The sequence below is a fragment of the Pseudorasbora parva genome, chromosome 25, assembly GCF_024679245.1.
Source record: "Pseudorasbora parva isolate DD20220531a chromosome 25, ASM2467924v1, whole genome shotgun sequence".
NCBI lineage: Eukaryota > Metazoa > Chordata > Actinopteri > Cypriniformes > Gobionidae > Pseudorasbora > Pseudorasbora parva.
This window is the reverse complement of record NC_090196.1, coordinates 7,234,384-7,256,300: the sequence shown is the minus strand read 5'-3', so window position 1 is coordinate 7,256,300 and position 21,917 is coordinate 7,234,384. Positions and strand designations below refer to the sequence as shown.

At 39.6% G+C, this 21,917-nt stretch overlaps 2 protein-coding genes across 2 annotated transcripts in view; both read right to left on the bottom strand.

The window, feature by feature from the left end:
* Positions 1-7,492: 7,492 nt before the first annotated feature.
* On the bottom strand, positions 7,493-12,695 carry LOC137065008 (uncharacterized). Its single transcript, XM_067436579.1, has 2 exons — positions 12,651-12,695; positions 7,493-8,725 (listed from the first exon to the last, which is right to left on the bottom strand). Exons 1-2 carry the CDS (start codon positions 12,693-12,695, stop codon positions 7,493-7,495), a joined length of 1,278 nt encoding a protein of 425 aa, XP_067292680.1.
* LOC137065297 (NACHT, LRR and PYD domains-containing protein 14-like) overlaps positions 12,415-21,917 on the bottom strand; it is a 40,027-nt gene continuing 30,524 nt past the window's right edge. The window contains exons 8-13 of the mRNA XM_067436903.1: positions 21,209-21,379; positions 20,888-21,049; positions 19,293-19,463; positions 18,982-19,155; positions 15,860-16,033; positions 12,415-12,823 (exon numbers count right to left, since the gene is read on the bottom strand). Coding sequence (XP_067293004.1) covers positions 12,799-12,823; positions 15,860-16,033; positions 18,982-19,155; positions 19,293-19,463; positions 20,888-21,049; positions 21,209-21,379 — 877 coding nt within the window. The 3' untranslated portion in view covers positions 12,415-12,798. The remainder of the gene's footprint in view (positions 12,824-15,859; positions 16,034-18,981; positions 19,156-19,292; positions 19,464-20,887; positions 21,050-21,208; positions 21,380-21,917) is intronic.

The window sequence follows — 21,917 nt, the reverse complement described above, 5'->3', positions numbered from 1 at the left end:
TTTTTTATTTTTACCATGATGTGCAAGAAAAATGCAGTGCTTTGTTAAAGGACCAGTTGAACCAAATGTTGTGTGGCCATTTTAGTCAGATACTGTGTCTTGTGTCTTTATGACTAAGTGCAAATAGCAATGCTGTTTACACTAACTGAAAATAGTGATGTATTCTATTTAGGGAGAGAGGATTGCAACATGGCCTATTCCTTCAACCAGGAATGAACTGATGATAGGACGACCAAATATCGATATATACCCCCCCACATGTGACCATTCCTTCTGCAAAATAATAAAATAATAATAATTTAAAGTTAAAAAAAAAGTATTTTTTCCTTCTCAGAATTTTTGTCATACTGTCTAAGCAGTCTGTGTGACACATTATAAACTTACATAATTTGAATCAGTGTTTTCTTAGCAAATATGGCCTGTCAGGCCGGACCCACATCAAGATGTTTGGTCTGGAAACTCACCATTGACAGCTCAATCTGAGGGGGGGATAAACGGTTGACTTTCAAGCTCCCTCTGCACGCGATAGGATAGCGCTACAACCAACCAGAGCAATGAAGAAGGTGAAGCGGAGCTGATAGATTAAATTTCCGCCGTATGCGGTCAGCAAAACTCTGAACACATCTTCCCTTCTTATGAATGAAGTGTCGTTCTTTGTTCTTTTCTCAAAGAAAAGCTTAACTCCAAGTCTTCCAGAAGCAGATTCGAAAGACCGCCGTTCGTCAGCTTCTGTTTTCAAGAAGCACGCGGAACCGGTCGCAACTCCACCGTCATTATGTTAATCCCGCCCACTGACTCTATACACGATGTGATTGGCTTGACCAGAGTTTGGTTATTCCAGATCACAATCTAATGGAGAGTTGCTAGATGCCCTATGGCTGCAAATTAGATTTGCTGCCACTAAGGTGTGTCTAGATTTTTAAGCTAACAATATGTAATTTTTCGCCACTAGAGATCGCTTATTCAAAAAAAAGGCATAGCCTGATGACGCCATGATTTTGCAAGTTTTTTTTATTCTGTAACAGGCGACCGTTTCCGCTTCTTCTTCTCATGTGTATTTGGGGTAAAGCAGCTCTGTTTATCATATTAGATACATTTGAGTATGTTGAAAGTTGTTATAATGCCACTCTGTGCGTTCGCTCCAGAGCTATTGAGGCACTTGTTGCAGACCGTAGTGAGCTAGATCAATATCAGGCAAAGTAAAACCTGGTACTCGCGGTAAATCAAGAAAACCAGATTTAAAAGTGCACTATGCTGTATTTTTGCAGTAAGATATCCAAAAACCACCAGGCCAATGTTATTTATTTTGTTCAGCTGAGTTCTTACAGAATCCCAAATGTTTCCAACTAATTGTACATTTTAAGAAAATCGCTATTTTAATCAATCAAATTTATTTATATAGCGCTTTTACAATCACGATTGTGTCAAAGCAGCTTCACAGTGTCAAACAGGATAATATTGCGACAAAATTAGATTTGGCTGTACAGTCGTACTGGAGAAAACAGTGATGTTATCAGCTTATTTTAATTTATCATATAGCGACAATGTTGGCAGATCAGTATTATAGTTTATAGAATTAAATAAGACCTAATTCATATATTTTATTTGTATAATAAGTTGAATAACTTTAATCATATTTTTAGTGTCCCCAACTGAGCAAGCCAAGCCAAAGGCGACAGTGGCAAGGAACCAAAACTCCATCAGGGCGTGATGGAGAAAAATAAACCTTGGGAGAAACCAGACTCAGTCGGGGTGCCAGTTCTCCTCTGGCCTATTAACACACCGTGTAAGATTATTATTCTGGCAAACTTACAGGTCGGAAATCATATTAGATCGGATTATTCAAAATTTTCAGGGTATCACGGAAGAGACAGATTTATTTAGGATGGGGCGTCAATTACACAAGAGTATGAATACATGAAAGATCGGAATTATTGCGGCGAAGACGGGTTTTGAGCATGTCGTGCCAGTGAGGCAAATTCGGAGGAGACACCATTTGACACGGCTCAGCAGACACTCCAGGATGAGCTGGTCATGTCCAGGCAGGTCCACCATCCGATCCGGACAGGGCCCAGATCCGGGATAAACCTCGGGATAAACAGAGAGACTAACATTAGTGTAGATGCCACTCTTTTTATGATGTAACGAGTACATCAGGTGTTATGGGATGTGTTCCCGGTTCCGGCTGACCTAGTTAATGCAGCCTAACAATCAGTCAATTGAATTGAATAATGAAAGTTAAAAATGTTCTATGTGTATGCCATAGTAAAGAGATGTGTTTTTAGTCTAGATTTAAACTGACAGAGTGTGTCTGCTTCCCGAACAATGCTAGGAAGACTATTCCACAATTTAGGAGCTAAATAGGAAAATGATCGACCGCCTGCAGTTGATTTAGATATTCTAGGTATTATCAACTGGCCAGAGTTTTGAGACCGCAATCGACGTGATGGGGTATAATGCGTTAAGAGCTCGCTTAAGTACCGGGGAGCTAAACTATTTAGTGCTTTGTAAGTAATAAGCAAGATTTTAAAATGTATGCAATGTTTAATAGGGAGCCAGTGCAGTGTTGACAGAACTGGACTAATATGATCATACTTCCTGGTTCTAGTAAGAACTCTAGCTGCTGCGTTTTGGACTAGCTGGAGTTTGTTTATTAAGCGAGCAGGGCAACCACCCAGTAGAGCATTACAATAATCTAGCCTTGAGCTCATGAACGCATGTACTAACTGTTCAGCATTTTGCATTGAAAGCATGTGCCGTAATTTAGATATATTTTTAAGATGATAGAATGCGGTTTTACAGATGCTAGAAATGTGGCTTTCAAATGAAAGATTGGTATCAAAGAGCACACCCAGGTTCCTCACTGACGACGAGGGCTTGACAGAGCAGTCATCAAGTGTTAGACAGTATTCTCGGTTACTAATTGTGGAGCTTTTCTGTCCAATAATTAAAAATTCAGTTTTATCTGAATTAAGTTGCAGAAAATTACTATTCATCCAATTTTTTATATCAGCTATGCATTCTGTTAATCTTGTGAATTGGTAGGTTTCATCAGGGCGTGAGGAAATATAGAGCTGAGTATCGTCAGCATAACAATGAAAGCTAACGCCATGTTTCCTAATGATATCTCCCAGTGGTAGCATATACAGGGTGAAGAGCAGCGGTCCTAACACTGAGCCTTGCGGTACCCCATACTGAACTTGTGATCGGTGTGACATCTCTTCATTTACTGCTACAAACTGATAACGGTCAGATAAGTACGATTTAAACCATGCCCAAGCAGTTCCACTAACGCCAACATAATTTTCGATTCTATTCAGAAGAATATTGTGATCTATATTATCAAATGCAGCGCTAAGATCGAGTAACACTAATAGAGAGATACAACCACGATCAGATGATAAGAGTAAATCATTTGTAACTCTAATTAGAGCAGTCTCAGTACTATGATACGGTCTAAATCCTGACTGGAAATCCTCACATATACCATTTCTTTCTAAAAAAGAACATAATTGTGAAGACACAGCCTTTTCTAGTATTTTTGATAGAAACGGTAGATTCGAGATTGGCCTGTAATTGACTAATTCTTTAGGATCAAGTTGCGTTTTTTTAATAAGTGGTTTAATTATAGCCAACTTAAAAGTTTTCGGTACATATCCTAATGTCAAAGATGAATTAATGATATTAAGCAGAGGATCTATGACCTCTGGAAGTATCTCTTTTAATAGCCTAGTCGGTATAGGGTCAAGCATACATGTTGTTGATTTTGATGATTTTACAAGTTTAGCCAGTTCTTCTCCTCCTATAGCAGTGAATGAGTGTAATTTTTCCTCAGTGACCCTGCAGTGCTCTGTCTGAAGTGATACTGTAATAGACGGCTGCATGGTTATAATTTTATTCCTAATATTATCAATCTTACTAGTAAAGAAGTTCATAAAGTCATTACTGCTGTGTTGTTTACAAACATCAGAAGCTGAAGCTTTATTTTTTGATAATTTAGCCACTGTATCGAATAAATACTTAGGGTTGTGTTTGTTTTCTTCTAAAAGAGATGAGAAATAAGCAGATCTAGCAGTTTTTATGGCCTTTCTGTATGCAATCATGCTCTCTTTCCACAAATTGCGAAAAACCTCTAGTTTTGTTTTCTTCCAGCTGCGCTCCATTTTTCTGGCTGCTGTTTTAAGGGCCCGAGTGTGCTCGTTGTACCACGGCGTTGGATTATTTGCTTTAATCTTCTTTAAGCGCCGGGGAGCAACTATGTCTAAAGTGCTAGTAAGGAGAGAGTCAATAGTTTCGGTTGCAGCATCAAGTTCATCTTGGCTATCTGTAATGCTGAGGAGATGGAACTGATGAGGAAGATTATGTACAAAGCAATCTTTAGTCGCAGCGGTTATCGTCCTGCCATATTTGAAGCGAGGGGATGGCTTTGCAGCCTTAGGTAAATTAAGTATACATGATATTAGGTAATGATCTGAGATGTCATCGCTCTGCTGCAGAATTTTAACAGTATCAACATTTATTCCATGTGACATTATTAGATCTAAAGTATGATTAAGGCGATGAGTGGGTCCCGATACGTGTTGTCTAACTCCAATAGAGTTTAGAATGTCTCTAAATACCAATCCCAATGCGTCTTTTTCATTGTCTACGTGGATATTAAAATCCCCAACAATTAGTACTTTATCTACAGCTAATACTAACTCCGATACAAAACCAGCAAATTCTTTGATAAAGTCTGTATTGTGCCCTGGTGGCCTGTATACAGTAGCCAACACAAATGTCAGAAGGGATTTATCATTTACACTACACAGTGTTACATAAAGCACCAAAACTTCAAAGGAATTATATTTGAAACTAGACTTCTGAGTAATACTGAAAATATTATTATAAATTACAGCAACACCTCCCCCTTTACCTTTCAGACGTGGCTCATGTTTGTAACAATAATCTCGGGGGGTGCACTCATTTAAAGTAATGTAATCATCAGGTTTTAGCCAGGTTTCTGTCAAACACAGCACATCTAAGTTATGATCTATAATCATATCATTGACAACAAGCGTTTTTGGCGAAAGGGATCGAATATTCAGCAACCCAAGCTTTATCAATTGTTCATCCGTATTATATCTGTTGTTTATTTGTTGGACATCAATTAAATTTTTACTGTTGAATGTTTTTGATGGTTTTTTGTATTTAATAATTCGGGGAACAGACACAGTCTCTATGTGATAATATCTAGGTGAAAGAGTCTCTATGTGCTGGGATTTAGCTGACTTTGGTGACATGAGACAGCTAGCAGACGGTTGGTTTAGCCAGTTTGTCTGCTTCCTGACCTGGGCCCCAGTGAGTCAAGGTTTAGCTCTAAGACTATGTGCCAAATTACTAGAGAAAAGAGCAGCACCAGCCCAGGAGGGATGAATGCCGTCCATCTTCAACAGGTCAGGTCTGCCCCAAAAACTTTTCCAATTGTCTATGAACCCTATGTTATTTTGCAGACACCACTTAGACAACCAGCCATTGAGTGATGATAATCTGCTAACTATTTCATCACTCCTTTTCGCGCATTTTAACCAAGGAGCCGGGACATCTGAGGGAGTCGCCTGTCAATGGCGTCATATCTGCGTTACTCTCGGTTTCTGGTTTTATTCTGCAGAAGCGCTTTACTCTTAGGAGTGTGAACAAGTTTCACAGCAGCCGCTGAGCGAACGTACAGAGTAACATCATAACAATTTTAAACACACTTAAATGTATCTGATATGATAAACAGAGCTGCGTTAGCTCATACTCATGACCAGGAAAGCGGAGATAGCGCTGGCGACTGTGTCCCGTCATAATAAAAGTCCCGCTGCTCGTGAGGCACGTGTTGCGTAACAATTGCGTAACAGCGGCCGTGCTCAGCTCCTCAACACTCGGTCCTGCTCTGCTTCATACTACAGTAACATTAGTAATTGTATCCATCAACATGATTTCTGCCCGAGTCCTATCCCGATTCTTTTCCATCTTCATGGAGGTGAAGACCACATGTCCCAAGATTCTGAGCTCAATCTTAGCGTCATCAAACTATGCCTTTCTTTTGAATAGGCGACCTCTAGTGGATGGAAAAATTACATAGTGCACCTTTAATTATTTTTTAGAGTAACTTACACAATACTGGTTATATAACTTTTACATTAATTGTTTCACAGGGGACAATTACAAGAGCATGCCCCTACACTGACAGCCATGATAAAACTTGCTATGCTAGCTTGACACAACAGCCTTGACACATGGTAGCTACACTGTAAAAAAAAATTGGTTGTTTTTTGTTGGTTTAACTTAAAAAAGTAAGTAACCTGGTTGCCTTAAAATTTTGAGTTTATTGAAATTAAAAATTTGAGTTGATACAATGAAGGAAATTTGTTTAATAAATAGAACCTCAAAATATTTGTGTATCTGAACCGCACAAAAATATTGATAAATCATGAAAATAGCACAATTTGGCATGTCTCACTGCATCATCAGAAATAAAACACAAGATTACCCAATATGCTTACAAAATCTTTTAATAATATTTTAATAAAGGTTGTTGAATCTCAAAATATGTTCATTGTATTAACTCAAAATTTAAATTTCAATGAACTCAAAATTTTAAGGCAACCAGGTAACTTTTTTTCTAAATAATTTTTTACAGTGTATGTCTTTTAGGCACAATAAGTAATATTTTTATAATCTGTGAAAAAATCAAGCTCCTCTGGCTCCTCCCAGTGGTCCTATTGCTGTTTGCAGAAATACACCGCTCCTGGTAAGAAAAAAAAAACAATCAGAGCCAGAAGGAGTGTCTTAGCATTGTAAATCAAGCTTGCATGCTGATCACAACCCTCTCATTCGCCCTCATTCAAGTTCAAGTTCATTCAATTCAAATTCCATCAGATCACCAGTGTGCCACAGTTTTATGACGGACAAACAATCCAAACTGCCAATTCCTTGAGTGGCACCTGCTCATAAAATAAAGACGAGTAAACGGAAAAAGACAGATGACGATGGTAAAAAAGACAAAAAGAAAGAATATAGCCCGAAATAAAACGAGGGTAAATATCGGAGCAGCTTTTCTGAGGTGGAGGGAGCTAACGTTACGTGTCCTGAAATGATAAAAAACGATGCAGTTAGCCACATTTCTGCTTGACAAGTAAGTATCCCTGCTTTATTTGTTTCATTATTCGAAGTCGCTGAGAATTCTGCGTTGGAGTCCATTGACTTAAACACATTTTGAAACTTCATATTGTCAAAACTCTAGTCGTATAACATACAGATAAAATGTCACACACTGTGCAAAAGCAACCCTTGAAACGTACTAATTCACTGACTTATCATGTTGCTGAAATAATGTACTAGCAAACCTTATTTAGCATTACATATCGATGGAATGATTACTAACATGCTGTAATGTTAGTTCCCGTTATATTATCTTACTAGCTATTTATTACTTATAGAAATAGTGCAACATCATATAGTTACATTACATTGTGTTGCAAAAAGGAGGAGCTGTAAAAGGGGAGGAGCTGTGATGGGGGAGGAGCTGTGATGGGGAGGAGCAGTGATGGGGAGTAGCTCTGATGGGGAGTAGCTGTGATGGGGAGGAGTTGTGATGGGGAGGAGCAGTGATGGGGAGTAGCTGTGATGGGGAGTAGCTGTGATGGGGAGTAGCTGTGATGGGGAGGAGTTGTGATGGGGAGGAGTTGTGATGGGGAGTAGCTGTGATGGGGAGGAGTTGTGATGGGGAGTAGCTGTGATGGGGAGGAGTTGTGATGGGGGAGGAGCAGTGATGGGGAGTAGCTGTGATGGGGAGGAGTTGTGATGGGGGAGGAGCAGTGATGGGGAGTAGCTGTGATGGGGAGGAGTTGTGATGGGGAGTAGCTGTGATGGGGAGGAGTTGTGATGGGGAGTAGCTGTGATGGGGAGGAGTTGTGATGGGGGAGGAGCAGTGATGGGGAGTAGCTGTGATGGGGAGGAGTTGTGATGGGGGAGGAGCAGTGATGGGGGAGGAGCTGTGATGGGGAGTAGCTGTGATGGGGAGGAGCTGTGATGGGGAGGAGCTGTGATGGGGGAGGTGCTGTGATGGGGAGGAGCTGTGATGGGGGAGGTGCTGTGATGGGGAGGGTCTGTGATGGGGAGGTGCTGTGATGGGGAGGAGCGGTGATGGGGAGGTGCTGTGATGGGGAGGTGCTGTGATGGGGAGGAGCGGTGATGGGGAGGAGCGGTGATGGGGGAGGAGCTGTGATGGGGAGGAGCTGTGATGGGGGAGGTGCTGTGATGGGGAGGAGCGGTGATGGGGAGGAGCTGTGATGGGGGAGGAGCTGTGATGGGGAGGAGCTGTGGAGGGGGAGGAGCTGTGATGGGGGAGGTGCAGTGATGGGGGAGGAGCTGTGATGGGGAGGAGCTGTGGAGGGGGAGGAGCTGTGATGGGGAGGTGCTGTGATGGGGGAGGAGCTGTGATGGGGAGGAGCTGTGGAGGGGGAGGAGCTGTGATGGGGGAGGTGCTGTCATGGGGAGGAGCTGTGATGGGGGAGGAGCTGTGATGGGGAGGAGCTGTGATGGGGGAGGAGCTGTGATGGGGAGGAGCTGTGGAGGGGGAGGAGCTGTGATGGGGGAGGAGCTGTGATGGGGGAGGTGCTGTGATGGGGAGGAGTCGTGATGGGGGAGGAGCTGTGAAGGGGGAGGAGCTGTGATGGGGAGGAGCTGTTGAGGGGGGCTGTAGCGCAGCAGAGAGCAAGGGTCGACAAAAAGTGGATTTGAACCATATTCAAACTATATTTTGTTCAACATGAAATCGTTTTTGTTTTATTTATTAGTTTTGGATTCAATGTTTCCAGCATGCATCATAATTTCCCCAAAGCATCAGCGTTCACTAAAACATGCCTGTTCTTATGAAGTTCATTTCGGTGTGTATTTAAAATAGAGATTAAAAGCAACTATATTTTAAATATTAATTCAGGAGCTAAAATTAAATTGATTTGTCTTTTTTCACTAGTGTGACACGTGGGTGCTTGCTATTTTCATTATAGCCTACTTTATTAAGGGGCCTCGGCTAGTGTAAGTGCACTTACGCACGCCTACAGAGTAACATGAATTAAAAACATGTACTTACTAAAGGGTTAGGGTGAGGAATAGGGTTTAGTTGGATGTAATACTTTATTTTACGGTGTCATTTTTACAGTGTAATTACATTTAAAGGCACAATATGTAATATTTTTGGATTAAAATATCCAAAAACCACTAGAACAATGTTATATATTTGTTGACTTGTCCTTACAGTATCCTAAATGTTTCCAAACATGTTCAGATCCAGAGAAATAAGCCATTTAAACCAGGACATGAGTGTCTGCATGTGTGTCAGCTATCAATGACATTATACCCGCGTTACCCTCAATTTCCACTTTTATTTTGTAGAAACCATGGAAACAGAAGAGACATTTTAATATATTGTGTTTTATTAGACAGATGAGCAACTGTTTGGAGACATTCATCAATAGAAAACTAATCATTGTTTATTAACTCAACACAGTTAGTCTTACCACGAGAGGCCTGTGCAATCAGCTATCGTGTCTGTTTTAAGCAATTTAAACGTTTCTTTTTTAAAACCCGAGCAAAGAACAACACTCGGCTCTCAGATGTGTCTTACACCGGCTACTTTGATGAGAAGGATGGGGAGTCTGATCATGTGCTAACGCCACACAGCAGCTCGGGGGCTGGCCTTTCTGTGCTTATTTCCTCACACTAGATCTGTTTATAATGTTAAAAAATATATAAATAATTGTCATAACTATGCTCAAATCCGAAAATGTCACAACATCTGAAATGACTGAATTTGAATAAAGATTGTTAGACACAATTTTCCAAAGACTCCTTAATATTATTTTATTCTCAAAATGTTGCAAATCGCGTTCTAATCGCAATGCAAATGCCTTACAACGGGGGAAAATGTGATCAGAGCTCGATGTTTTCCGTTCGACCGTCAATCCGAGATGTTTCAGTCGGTCTGAAATGCTTTTAGGTTTTCCAAATTTTGCAAAAATGTTGATAGAGTGGCGGTGGTCACCAGCTATTATAATATTTATTTTACAACAAAGGCAGAAGTCATAAAATCTTCCTCGAAATCACAAACAGAGAATTGCGGTCTCAGATGTTTCTCCGCCGCTCTCAGGTTGCTCTGTATACGTCAGTGTCTGTTGGTGACGCCCCTTTGGAAATGATTTGAAATTAGTGTATTCAAAGGATTTCTCCAGTCATACACAAACCACAGTCTAATGCAGGTCATTTTAGGGTTTTCATTTTTAGTTACACTGTACATTTGGTTTACAACAGTAAACAAATGTAGTGGAGAAGGGAAGAATGACATATCAGGTAAAAATGAAAAAGCACACATTATACAGAACATCCTGAACTGGATGCAAATGTTACTATAGCCTCTACAAACATCAAAACTACAAGTGAGACAAGAAAACCATTAAAGGTGCACTATGCAACAAAAAGGCGTAGTTTGATGACGCCAGGTGTAAGCGCAGTATCTTGGGAAATGTCTGACTTTTATTATGACGGGACGGGACACAGTCGCCGGGGGGCACGCACTTCCGCTTTTTCCGGTCATGATTATAAGTTAAAATCAGCAGCTCTGTTTCTCATATTAGATACACTTAATTGTGTTTAAAGTGATGTTATGACGTTACTCTATGCGTTCACACTGCTAAGAGAAAAGCTCTTCTGCAGAATAAAACCGAGGGTAACGCAGATATGACACGATTGACAGGCGACTCCCTCAAACGCTATGCTGAAACGTCCCAGTCCTTAGTTAAAATAGCAATTTTCTCACAATTTACAAATAGTTGGAAACATTTGGGATATTGTAAGTACTCAACTGAACAAAATATATAACACCAGCCTAGTGGTTTTTGGATATTTTACTGCAAAAATACTACATAGTGCACCTTTAATGAAATGGAATAGCTAGTATAGCTCTAACCTAGCCTAGAAATCTAGACGCACCCTAGCGGCAGCAAATTTAATCTGCCCGCGAGTGTCGTCTAGGAACTCTCAATACCTTTCTGAGCTGTAAACGCCAAAATCTTGACAGGCCAATCACATCGTGTATAGAGTCGGTGGGCGGGGCTTAACATAATGACGCCAGAGTTGCGCTTGCGTGCTTCTAGTAAACACAGAATCTGGCGAACGGCGTTCTTTCGAATCAGCTTTGACCGCGACTCTGGAAGACTTGGAGTTAAGCTTTTCTCTGAGAAAAGAACAAAGAACGGCACTGAAGTCATTCTTAAAAAGGGAAGATGTGTTAGGAGTTTTGCTGACCGGATACGGCAAATGTTTAATCTATCAACAAGCTCTGCTTCACCTTCGTTGCTCTGGTTGGTTGTAGCGCTATCCTATCGCGTGCAGAGGGAGTTTGAAAGACAACCGTTTATCCGCCCCTCGGATTGAGCTGTCTATGGTGAGTTTCCAGACCAAACATCTTGATGTGGGTCTGGCTTGTCAGGCTAGCTCTAACCCAGACCAAACACAATAAAACTGTTCAAAAATACTTGCAATATAATCAGGTTACACTAAAGTTCCTTCATCATGCATGTGAGAATTTCTAAAATGATGTACAGGTTTTGACAAACGCCATCCATGTGTGGAAATGGACATAATTCTAAAGTCTAAAATCAACAGTTCTCACAAAAGTAAACGCATAGATTTCTGAAGCAGAGCACAACTGAAACTTTACAGTGCTGCACAGTTTGACATGCATGTGGATTACATTGTAAATACGAAATCATGTGAATTTTAGCATTTGTATTCTGAAATGTTGAATTGTGATTAACTAAACTCAGTTTTGCTTGTGTGAGCAATACTCACATTTCCTACAGTACACCTAAAGCGCTTTACACTCACGACAGGGGTCTCTCCTCAACCACCAGTGTGCCGCTCCACTTGGATGATGCGACGGCAGCCACAGTACAACGGCGCCAGTGCGCTCGCCACACACCAGTGATAGGTGGAGAGGAGAGAGAGTTAGAGCCAATTCAGTGGATGGGGATTATTAGAAGGCCATGATTGCTAAGGGCCAATCGAGGGAATTTGGCCAGGACACCGGGGTTACACCCCTACTCTTTTACGAGAAGTGCCTTGGGATTTTAAATGGCCAGAGAATAAGGACCTCGGTTTAACACCTCTGAAAGGTGATGAACAAATCTAGTTAGATGTACTGAAATTAATAATTTTATATTTTAATAAGTTTTAGTGTTATGTCTTATTAATGGTGATATACTGCATAATTTAGAAGTAGTTTTTAGAATTGTGGATGATTAATATGAAACAGCAGATGAGTATAGAATAGTAAAATCAGGCTGAAAAACTAAAGCACTGCTGGTAAAATAAGCAAGATAATCCCAATTGTGATATATATATTTTTTACTTGTTGTGTCCGTTACATTTATCTCAAACATTTAAAAGGTACATATTTCAAGTGAAACACAAATCAAGCATTAGATCATATACACAGACAGTAATACAGACAGATGTACAGTAAGTTATTTCTGCTGAAATGACATCTGGGTGTTGTCACTTTTTGTTTATGAAAAATAAATCTGTTCTGGACATCCCTTGAGCATTTCTTAAAACAATCACACATCAGCAGAACAATGACACTCGCCACATTTCTCCAGTTTACACATCTTCAGTCCTTAATCTCCAATGTTATTCTCACTCAGGTCCAGCTCTCTCAGATGAGACGATCCAAGAGCTGATCTCAGATCAGCACAACCTCTGTTACTGATATTACAAGATCTCACCCCGCGAGTGTCTGAGAAACAGATGAACCCTTTCAGTCAGAATACAGTGATAATCACACAGACATAAAAGATTACATTAAAGAGCCTTTATCAACTATCAGAGTATCCAAGCAAGTCTGTGTATGTGGTTTACTGCAACCCGTTCTCACTCCCAAGGCGTCAAAATCCGAAGCATGGTCAAGGGCCTTCTGCGTCAAAATGAAGAAGCTAAAGGTGCCCCTACGCACCATTTTTCGACACGCTGGGTGCTCATTCATTTCAATGAGAAACCTTTCCGTCATACACAGGGCATGGGAACGTTATCGCATGATGAAATTGTATTGGTTTATGATTTTGCCATTTATGACATGAGTATGATTATCAGTTTAATCAGCCAGCATCATTTTATTTACATTTATTTTATTTGCGCTATTTGACACATTTTAACATGCAACCCAACCCCATCCCACCCCTAAACCTGTGTTTGTGTGTTATATAAAACACAGGATATAATAGGCAGATACGAATCCACAATTCATTCAAAAAGTACAAATAATCCAAGTGTTCTGAGGCCAACTGGTTGATTTGCGTGAAGGAAATTCCCAAAAGCGATCAGCATCTCCATCCGCCGAAGATCATGCACATCAAATTTTAAATATTGCTGCCCGTTACGTCAGATTTCATAGTGAAATTGCATTGGCTCTCGTATTTATCGTGATCAATTGCGTCATTAGGTCAGCTTTGATTGTAAAATGTCATTGGCTCTCGTGTGTCTTGTGACCGATTGCGTCATGCTCAAGAGTCGTGTGTATCATTTGAATGAGAGATGAATGAGTGCATTCACAGACCGGCAGGAACATCACCTCAGCGATTGAAACATTAAGATTAACTCTGTTCTTAACAAAGATATCGTATGACTTCAAAAGACTTGGAATGCAACGTATTTATATACCGTTTTTGGTCAGTTTTCACAAATACGTGACTGTACTTTTATTTACCTGTTATGTGTTTAGTATAGGTTTAGAGTAGGAGTTGGTCAGTTGCTCCAATATATAAAAGTAGCCTTTAAATATGAATAAAGTCATGTCTGCTTTTACAAATGCAAATAATTAAATGCGTCTTGATCTGATGCATTGGGTAAACAACTGAAATGAATGGGGTCAATAAAGTATTGCCTTGGGGCACCTTTAGCATCTTTTTTTGTGACACGGAAGGCCCTTGACCATGCTTTAGATTTTGACACCTTGGGAGTGAGAATGGGTTGTTTATTTCTTCTCATTTGGTATTACTTTACTTTACACTTATGTTAAACATTCAACAAGCACATTTATCATGTGCGAATCACACCTATGACCTAAAGTGTTTATCACTCTTCATTTGAATAATTTAATACTGATGTAGGTCCGTGCAGCATTTCTTAATACATTCATATAATTTAATAGTGTAATATAATGTAATAATGCAAATAAAAAACATATAATGCCTTTAGCTAATTTCAGTTCATCTTTATCTTTTACAAAAAAATATCAAAAATACAAACACATGCACAAGAACAAGGTTTTTACGACCTTGCTTAATACATTTAAATGAACTTTGGTAGTGCAGCTTTAAATCAAAATTTAGGTATGATTTGACTATATTAAGGGTATTTATTGGTCATTTAGCACAACACAGAAAATCTGGCACAATCATAAACAAAGATATACAGATATTGGCCCTCATTTATCAAAAGTGCGTACACCAAATTTCCAGCGTACACCTTGCGTACACCCAAACCCACGGTGACTTTGAGATTTATCAATATGGACGTTGGCGTACGGCACGCTCAAATCCTACGCCAGCTCAGGAGGTGGTGTACGCACGTTTGAGTTAGTGCGAAAATGCGCAGAAAAGCAATTCCTAACACCACAAAACGCACTGACAAAGATATGCTATATTATGACCCACTGTAAAAAACCACAACAACAACATTTAGTGTTTATTTTTGTGCAACATGAACGTCAATGTTTAATTTGTGTGACTTTACCAAAGCGTTTGATCTGTAGGCATATGTATTCCTCCAGTCGCGAGCCTGTGCGCTTTATCTGACGTTTCAGGTCCGTCTGGCCCGGCAGCTGCGCACGGACTGGGACTAAAATAATTCAGACTGACAAAATAATAAAAATGGCCTTCTTCTTTTAAATAATAATAAAATCAATAAAAACGGCATTCTTCTTCTAAATAACAAGCGTCATTAAGAATAATAATCATAATAATAATAAGAAGAATCTTACAAATTTTCATGTAATTATTAATGTGAATGAATGGTAGTACTCCACATCACATCATCATCACTATTGTACACCCCAATACATGTGCCGTGATACGAAATTAAATGCTAATTGTTTCAAAACGTGCTGTAAAATAATGCATTGTGATGGTAATTTATCATCCAAACAGCTATTTAAACTGCTGGAGTGCGCTTCTCAACCCCCACACTAACAGTAGCTACTCGTAATTTGGATCCATATTTTGTTTTTGTGAGCGCCTTTAATCCCACTCTTTAAACTCCCAAATAAAACAATTTCGGGTTTTTTTCCACTTCCCCGGAGATGGTCTCGATGGGCGCGTCTCAATCATAGTTCAGTAGTTAGAGCACTGATCAGGGAGTCAGCCCGTTGACTTATGTCCTAATCAGTGCCCTGACTAGTGGACTAAAGAGATGATTGAGCGCGCCCGATCTCCACGTCGGAGAAGTTTTGTTTCTTTGCCGTCTTCTGTTTGTCCATGGCGTAAAATGAGGGCGTGCGGGAGGCGGAGACTTGAATATATAGGGGCGTGTTATTCTAATGACGATCGTTTTCAGCCGCCGCATTTATCAAGGGCAGGTATTGCGTACACCTGAATTGCAGAGGTGCGCACAGTTTCATAAATCAGGCGGTGAGAGGAGTGTAAGCATAATCTTACGCCAACATATACACCCGTTTCTACGCAAGATTGATAAATGAGGGCCACTGTGAGTCTGTCTGGTGAAGATAGTGTCCACATGCATGGATTTACATTATACAATGGCAACATTAGAAACATACCCCAGTTTCTCCAGTTTACACTTAGGATCTTCTAGTAGGTCTGAAAGCTGCTTCACTCCTGAATCTGTAATGGCATTCCCACTCAGGTCCAGCTCTCTCAGATGAGACGGGTTTGATTTCAGAGCTGAACTCAGATCAGCACAACCTCTGTTACTGATATAACAAGATCTCAACCTGTGAGTGTGAAGAAACACATTAAATACTGATGTATAGAAAAGTATAGGTAAAAACTAATATAACTATAGATGCAAGCAGCCATTATCGAGGCCAAGCACAAAGAAGAAGACAAGACATGCCAGTATGGCTGGAAGTCTCAAACCAACTGCAACAATGAGCCATTAAAGACTTAAGTTGATTTTAGGCAAAAAAGTAGTAATATTTTAAATACAGTCAATTATAATGATTTAATGGTTAATCACTTTCGACCAATAAGGTGGCACTGTTACGAAACGGATGTAGTGTAGTCAGATTGAGGTGGCAATGACACGTGCAAAGTTTGGTGTCAATATGTCAAAGCATTGCAGAGAAACAGCCTCAAGAGTCATTTTTGCATCATGGCTCAACTCTGTTGCAGTGGTATTTGAAAACTGTTTTGTCTATCAACACGAAATCCATAACTGTTTGTCGGCATGGTCTGAAGACGATACGGTTCAATTTTGATGAAAATTGAACGAGTCTAAGACGAGTTTGAAAAAGTAGGTTTTTAACAAAAGATGGAGGACAGATAGGTTTGCAAAATACCGCAAAATTGGTATCCATGTTCTCGGCATGAGCCGATTGAATGTATTATGACCAGTTTCATTACAATAGGCTAATTTAATAAAAAGTTATTAGCTCATTTGTACATTTTATTAAAACTTTTGACCACAAGGGGGCGCTGCCTCTAAGCTTTTTGAGTATCCTCAGGGCATGGAGCGGAAGACACATAGCGAGTTTTGTAATGATACGCTAATGCATTCGTAAAGTATTGCATTAGCATTTTATACCATAATACTGCATTGTCAATGGGAATTTTTAATGTTTTGTTTTATTATAGTGCCACCAAGAGGCACAATCCCACCAATTGTTTTGTGTGTCCTCATAGTGAGCCCATACATATGTGCGTTGAGTTTGGTGAAAGTATCTAATTTTGTTTTGGAGTTATAGACATTTATATGAAAAAAAAAAAAACAATGACACCTGACTTTTATTGGATTTTACTACCCCTTAAAGGACAACTCCGGTGAGAAATGACCCTAGGGGTAGTTAACAGATGGTTACCGAGTAGATCGTTCTCTGGGATGCGTTTTCATGGAAATCGAATGTAAAGAGTTTTATCTTTAAAAACAGATTAGCTTATAACGCTAGTCTATGGGGCACAGAGTAGTGAAATTAAATCGCTAGTTAATACCACTAACAAGACTCAAAATAGCCTCACACTAACATGGTAGCATAATGAGGGTCCCTACATGCAAACCGAAGCATTGAGAACTTTAAGTGTACAAACAGTTTAATAAGACGATACGTTATAAACATAGTGCCCATTTTAAATAAATAAAAATGTCCATGTTATTGCATTTCACAAACTTAATTCCTATCGACCAGCTCACTTAGAACAGCGCTCGTGGATTGATGAGTCGAGACTGTTTTCCAAGATGGCGCCTGTCCGTGAACGCGTAAGGCACTATGTTTAAAAAGTATCTTCTTATTAAACTGTTTGTACTCTTACAAAGTTCTCAATGCTTCGGTTTGCATGTAGGGACCCTCATTATGCTATCGGATTAGTGTGAGGCTATTTTGAGCCTTGTTAGTGGTATTAACTAGCGGTTTAATTTCTCTACCCTGTGCCCCATAGACTAGCGTTATAAGCTAATCTGTTTTTAAAGATAAAACTCTTTACATTCGATTTTCATGAAACCGCATCCCAGAGAACGATCTACTCAGTAACCATCTGTTAACTACCCTTAGGTTCATTTCTCACCGGAGTTGTCCTTTAAATGTCAATATTTTAACATTTGGATATTAACACTTGGCTATCGACCTATGTTTCAGAACATTTGAACCTGGTTTCATCTTGATCAGACTAGCAGTTTCAAATATAGTGCTAAAATCAGTAGCGGATAGATTCAAAACTGCTAGTCAAGGTGCCAGTTCTCCTCAGGCCGATGAACAAACAGTGCATGATTATAATTCTGGTGACATTACAGTTCAGAAGTCATATTAGAGAAATATATATTTGTAAGATTATTTGATAGCTTGGAGTCGTCATGCCGTAGACAGGTTTATTAAGGATGTCTTTTTGATGCGGCCTTTACGGGGCAGAGTTTAACTGACACGCTCTCTGCAGACATTCATGGATGCATTGGTCCAGGCGCAGGTCGATCTCTGATCTCAATACAGCCCAGTAGCAGGAAGTGTGGCAAATACAAATGATTGATGTAGTCCTCCTATTTTTATACTTAAATGCATATTGCCCACCGTGCTCTGTGTTCCTAAAACCACAAGGTGGTGGTGGCACAGGGGTGTAAATATTTGTGGTATCGGATTAGAAACACCAACCATGACTGTTGACATTTTTTATCTGTGGGAAGGATATGTAAAGTCTCCTGAACAGCCTGAAACATGACGTGTGTCCATGCGAGCAGCTTGTACCTGATGATTCGCTCCATTTCCGCCTGACAATGAACATGTTCGGACAGATGCAAATGTTGGGGGCGTGCATATAAATGATCCCCAACGCTTACGTCATGGTTGGGTTTATGGTGAGAAGCACTTTTTTTCCGTGGAGTTTTGGATTCACGAGATTTACATAAGAATTAGGAGGCAATGGTGTTTGAGACTCACAGTATGTGATGTCCATGTGCTGAACTCTTATTATTTCACCCTGGCAAGGTTAATTCAATTTTTCATTCTAGGGCACCTTTAATGTTGGGACTGCCCTCTATCAGAATGTCAAATCGTTACAACTTTCCCGCAAACGGTTCTATGGGCTGCCATAGACTTCAATGCCAGAAGAAAAAAAAAGCACAAGAATGGATACAATAGGTGTCTCTGCACCTTCAGTGCTTGGCCCCTAACTAAAGATGATAGCACTTCCAGTCTTTACTAAAACAAATGTATAAAATAAAGCCAGTGACACTCACTCCAGTTTCTCCAGTTTACACTGAGGATGTTTTATAAGGTCTGAAAGCTGCTTCACTCCTGAACATGTAATGTTATTCTCACTCAGATCCAGCTCTCTCAGATGAGACGGGTTTGATCCAAGAGCTGATCTCAGATCAGCACAATCTCCATCCGTGATCTGACAAGATCTCAACCTGAGAGTGAAGAAAATGCATAAATTACTGATGTCTAAAAAAAAAACTAAGTAAAAAAACTTCACTAACTATAACTAAATAAATATTATAATTTCAGTCTTTACTAAAATAAAAATATCAAAGTCAGTGACGCTCACCTCAGTTTCTCCAGTTTCCACTGAGAATGTTCCAGTAGACGTGAAAGCGGCTTCGTTACATGAACTGTAATGCTATTCCCACTCAGGTCCAGCTCTTTCAGAGACGGGTTTGATCTCAGACCTGAACTCAGCTCATAATAACTACTGCGACTGATATTACAAGATCTCAACCTGTGAGTTTGAAGAGAAGCATGTTAATATCCTGTGAGATTCAATAATTATTGGGCTCTAATCTACAATAATGAGAATCAGGCAAGTTGGTTTAAGTTGTCTGGCTATCAACAGACCAAGCTTTTATGATTGGTCTGGGAGTCTGTATTATCTACTGCACAAGAGGTGTGATCAACAGACATAGTTAAATTACTCTGAATGAATTTGGATAGTCCTTCAACCAATCAGACCAATGATCCATCATTGTGTTGAACCTGCCAATAGGATACTCTATATAGTAAATTGTTTTTTTTGAAAATGTATAAAACAGAATGTTTCTTGTGATGGGTAGGTTTAGGGGCAGGGGCAATGTATGTGTGTGTATATGTGTGTATGTGTGTGTGATGGGTAGGGGCTGTGTAGGGGGATAGAATGAAACGGCATTGATAAACATGCTAAAAAGCGATTATGCGTCTTGATAGCACGCCAAAATGGCATGCACCATACACATACACCATTTCATGAGATCAGTCTGGGCTTTTGAGTCTTTACTAATGAGTTGATCAGGTGTGATTGATTTGGGAGGCAACTAAACTGTGCTGAGGAAAATCCAGGATTGGGAAACACTCTCAGAACTGCTTGCTCCTGCTGCCTAAAAGGTTCATTCACACACTTTAATAGTATTTATAGATCAGAAGTTAGTTAAAATAAAGGTTGTGTGTCTATAACAAAATATTAACTCTAAGTGTAGATCTAAATTAATACAGTACAGTTCTCTCACTATTACTCACATTCCAGTGATTAAAGGGTTAGTTCACCCAAAAATGAAAATTATTTAATTAATTACTCACCCTCATGTCGTTGGACACCTGTAACACCTTCGTTCATCTTCAGAACACAAAAGAAGATATTTTTGTTGAAAGCTGATGGCTGAGAAAGGCTTCAGAAAGGCCTCCATTGGCATTCAGTATATTCCCACTGACCCACTCGCAAGACCCATAAAGGCACTGAAGACGTCGTTACAAAGTCCATCTCACTACAGTGGCTGTACAATAATTTTACAATGTGACGAAAATAGTTATTGTGCGCACAAAAATCTAAATATCGACTTTATCCACTAAGTTATTGACGTGAACTCGACTTTAGTGCCTTTATGGCTCTTGTGAGTGGAAATATACTGAATGCCAATGGAGGCCTTTCTGAAGCCTTTCTCAGTTTTCAACAAAAATATCTTAATTTGTGTTCCGAAGGTGTTATGGGTGTCCAAGGACATGAGGGTGAGTAATTAATGAAATAATTTTCATTTTTGGGTGAACTAACCCTTTAACCATCTGTGTGCTGATATTGGCATGTGTGAAACAGTTTGCCCCTGCACTAAAAAAAAAAAAAAAAAAAAAAATGTTGGCTCCATCTAGACCAGACAGGCTTTTAATTCCTTAACTCACACCAGTTTCTGTAGTTTACACTGAGGATGGTTCAGTAGCTGCTTCATTCCTGATTCTGTAATGTTATTCTCACTCAAGTCCAGCTCTCTCAGAGACAAGTTTGATCTCAGAGCTAAACTCAGATCAGCATAACCTCCATCACTGGTATGACAAGATCTCAACCTGTGTGTGAAAAAAAAAAATATTATCATCTTCATGTGTATTTCCATGTGTCTAACAAAAAAGAAAAGTCCACAAAAAAGAATCTACTTGTTGAGCATAACTAACAGGTTAAGTTGGCCTTCATTCAAACAAATATATCAAAAAGCCAGTGACACTCACCCCAATTTTTCCAGTTTACACTGAGGATCTGCCAGTAGAGCTGAAAGCATCTTCACTCCCAATTGGCTAATGTTATTCCCACTCAGGTCCAGCTCTCTCAGAGACGGGTTTGATCTCAGAGCTGAGCTCAGAACAGCATAACCTTTATCACTGATGTGACAAGATCTCAACCTGTTTTCAATGAATAAAGTGATAAGACAATGACAAACTCACTCAGATAGAAAAGTGTGTGCGCTACGCTGTCAAGATATCATTTACACAACAATATAGTATCTGCATTCTGTATTAGTGCGGGTTGGACGCTAGGTGGTGCTATGAATAAAAATATATATATATTTTTAAATTAAAATGCAAATAAAATGTTTGGAGGGTTACTTCAGCGATTAGCATATGGCTTTGTATCAGTAGAAACCCTGGAGTATATTCAAATGATTGTTGTAGCGACTGGGCTACATATAATAAATTAAATTAGCTCAATAGGGAATTATGGGGGTTAATATTTAATTATGTATTATTAATCATAACTGGTTATGATCAAACTATAAATCTTCAAATCACCCAATAGGACATACCTAACCTAGGTATTTAAGCAATATAAATTTGGTTAACAACAATGGATTGCAATTAACGAATTTATATTAAATCATTACAGAACAACTTTAAAGAATTAATTCAAAACTCATCTGATCCGTTCTTTTAACGAACGATC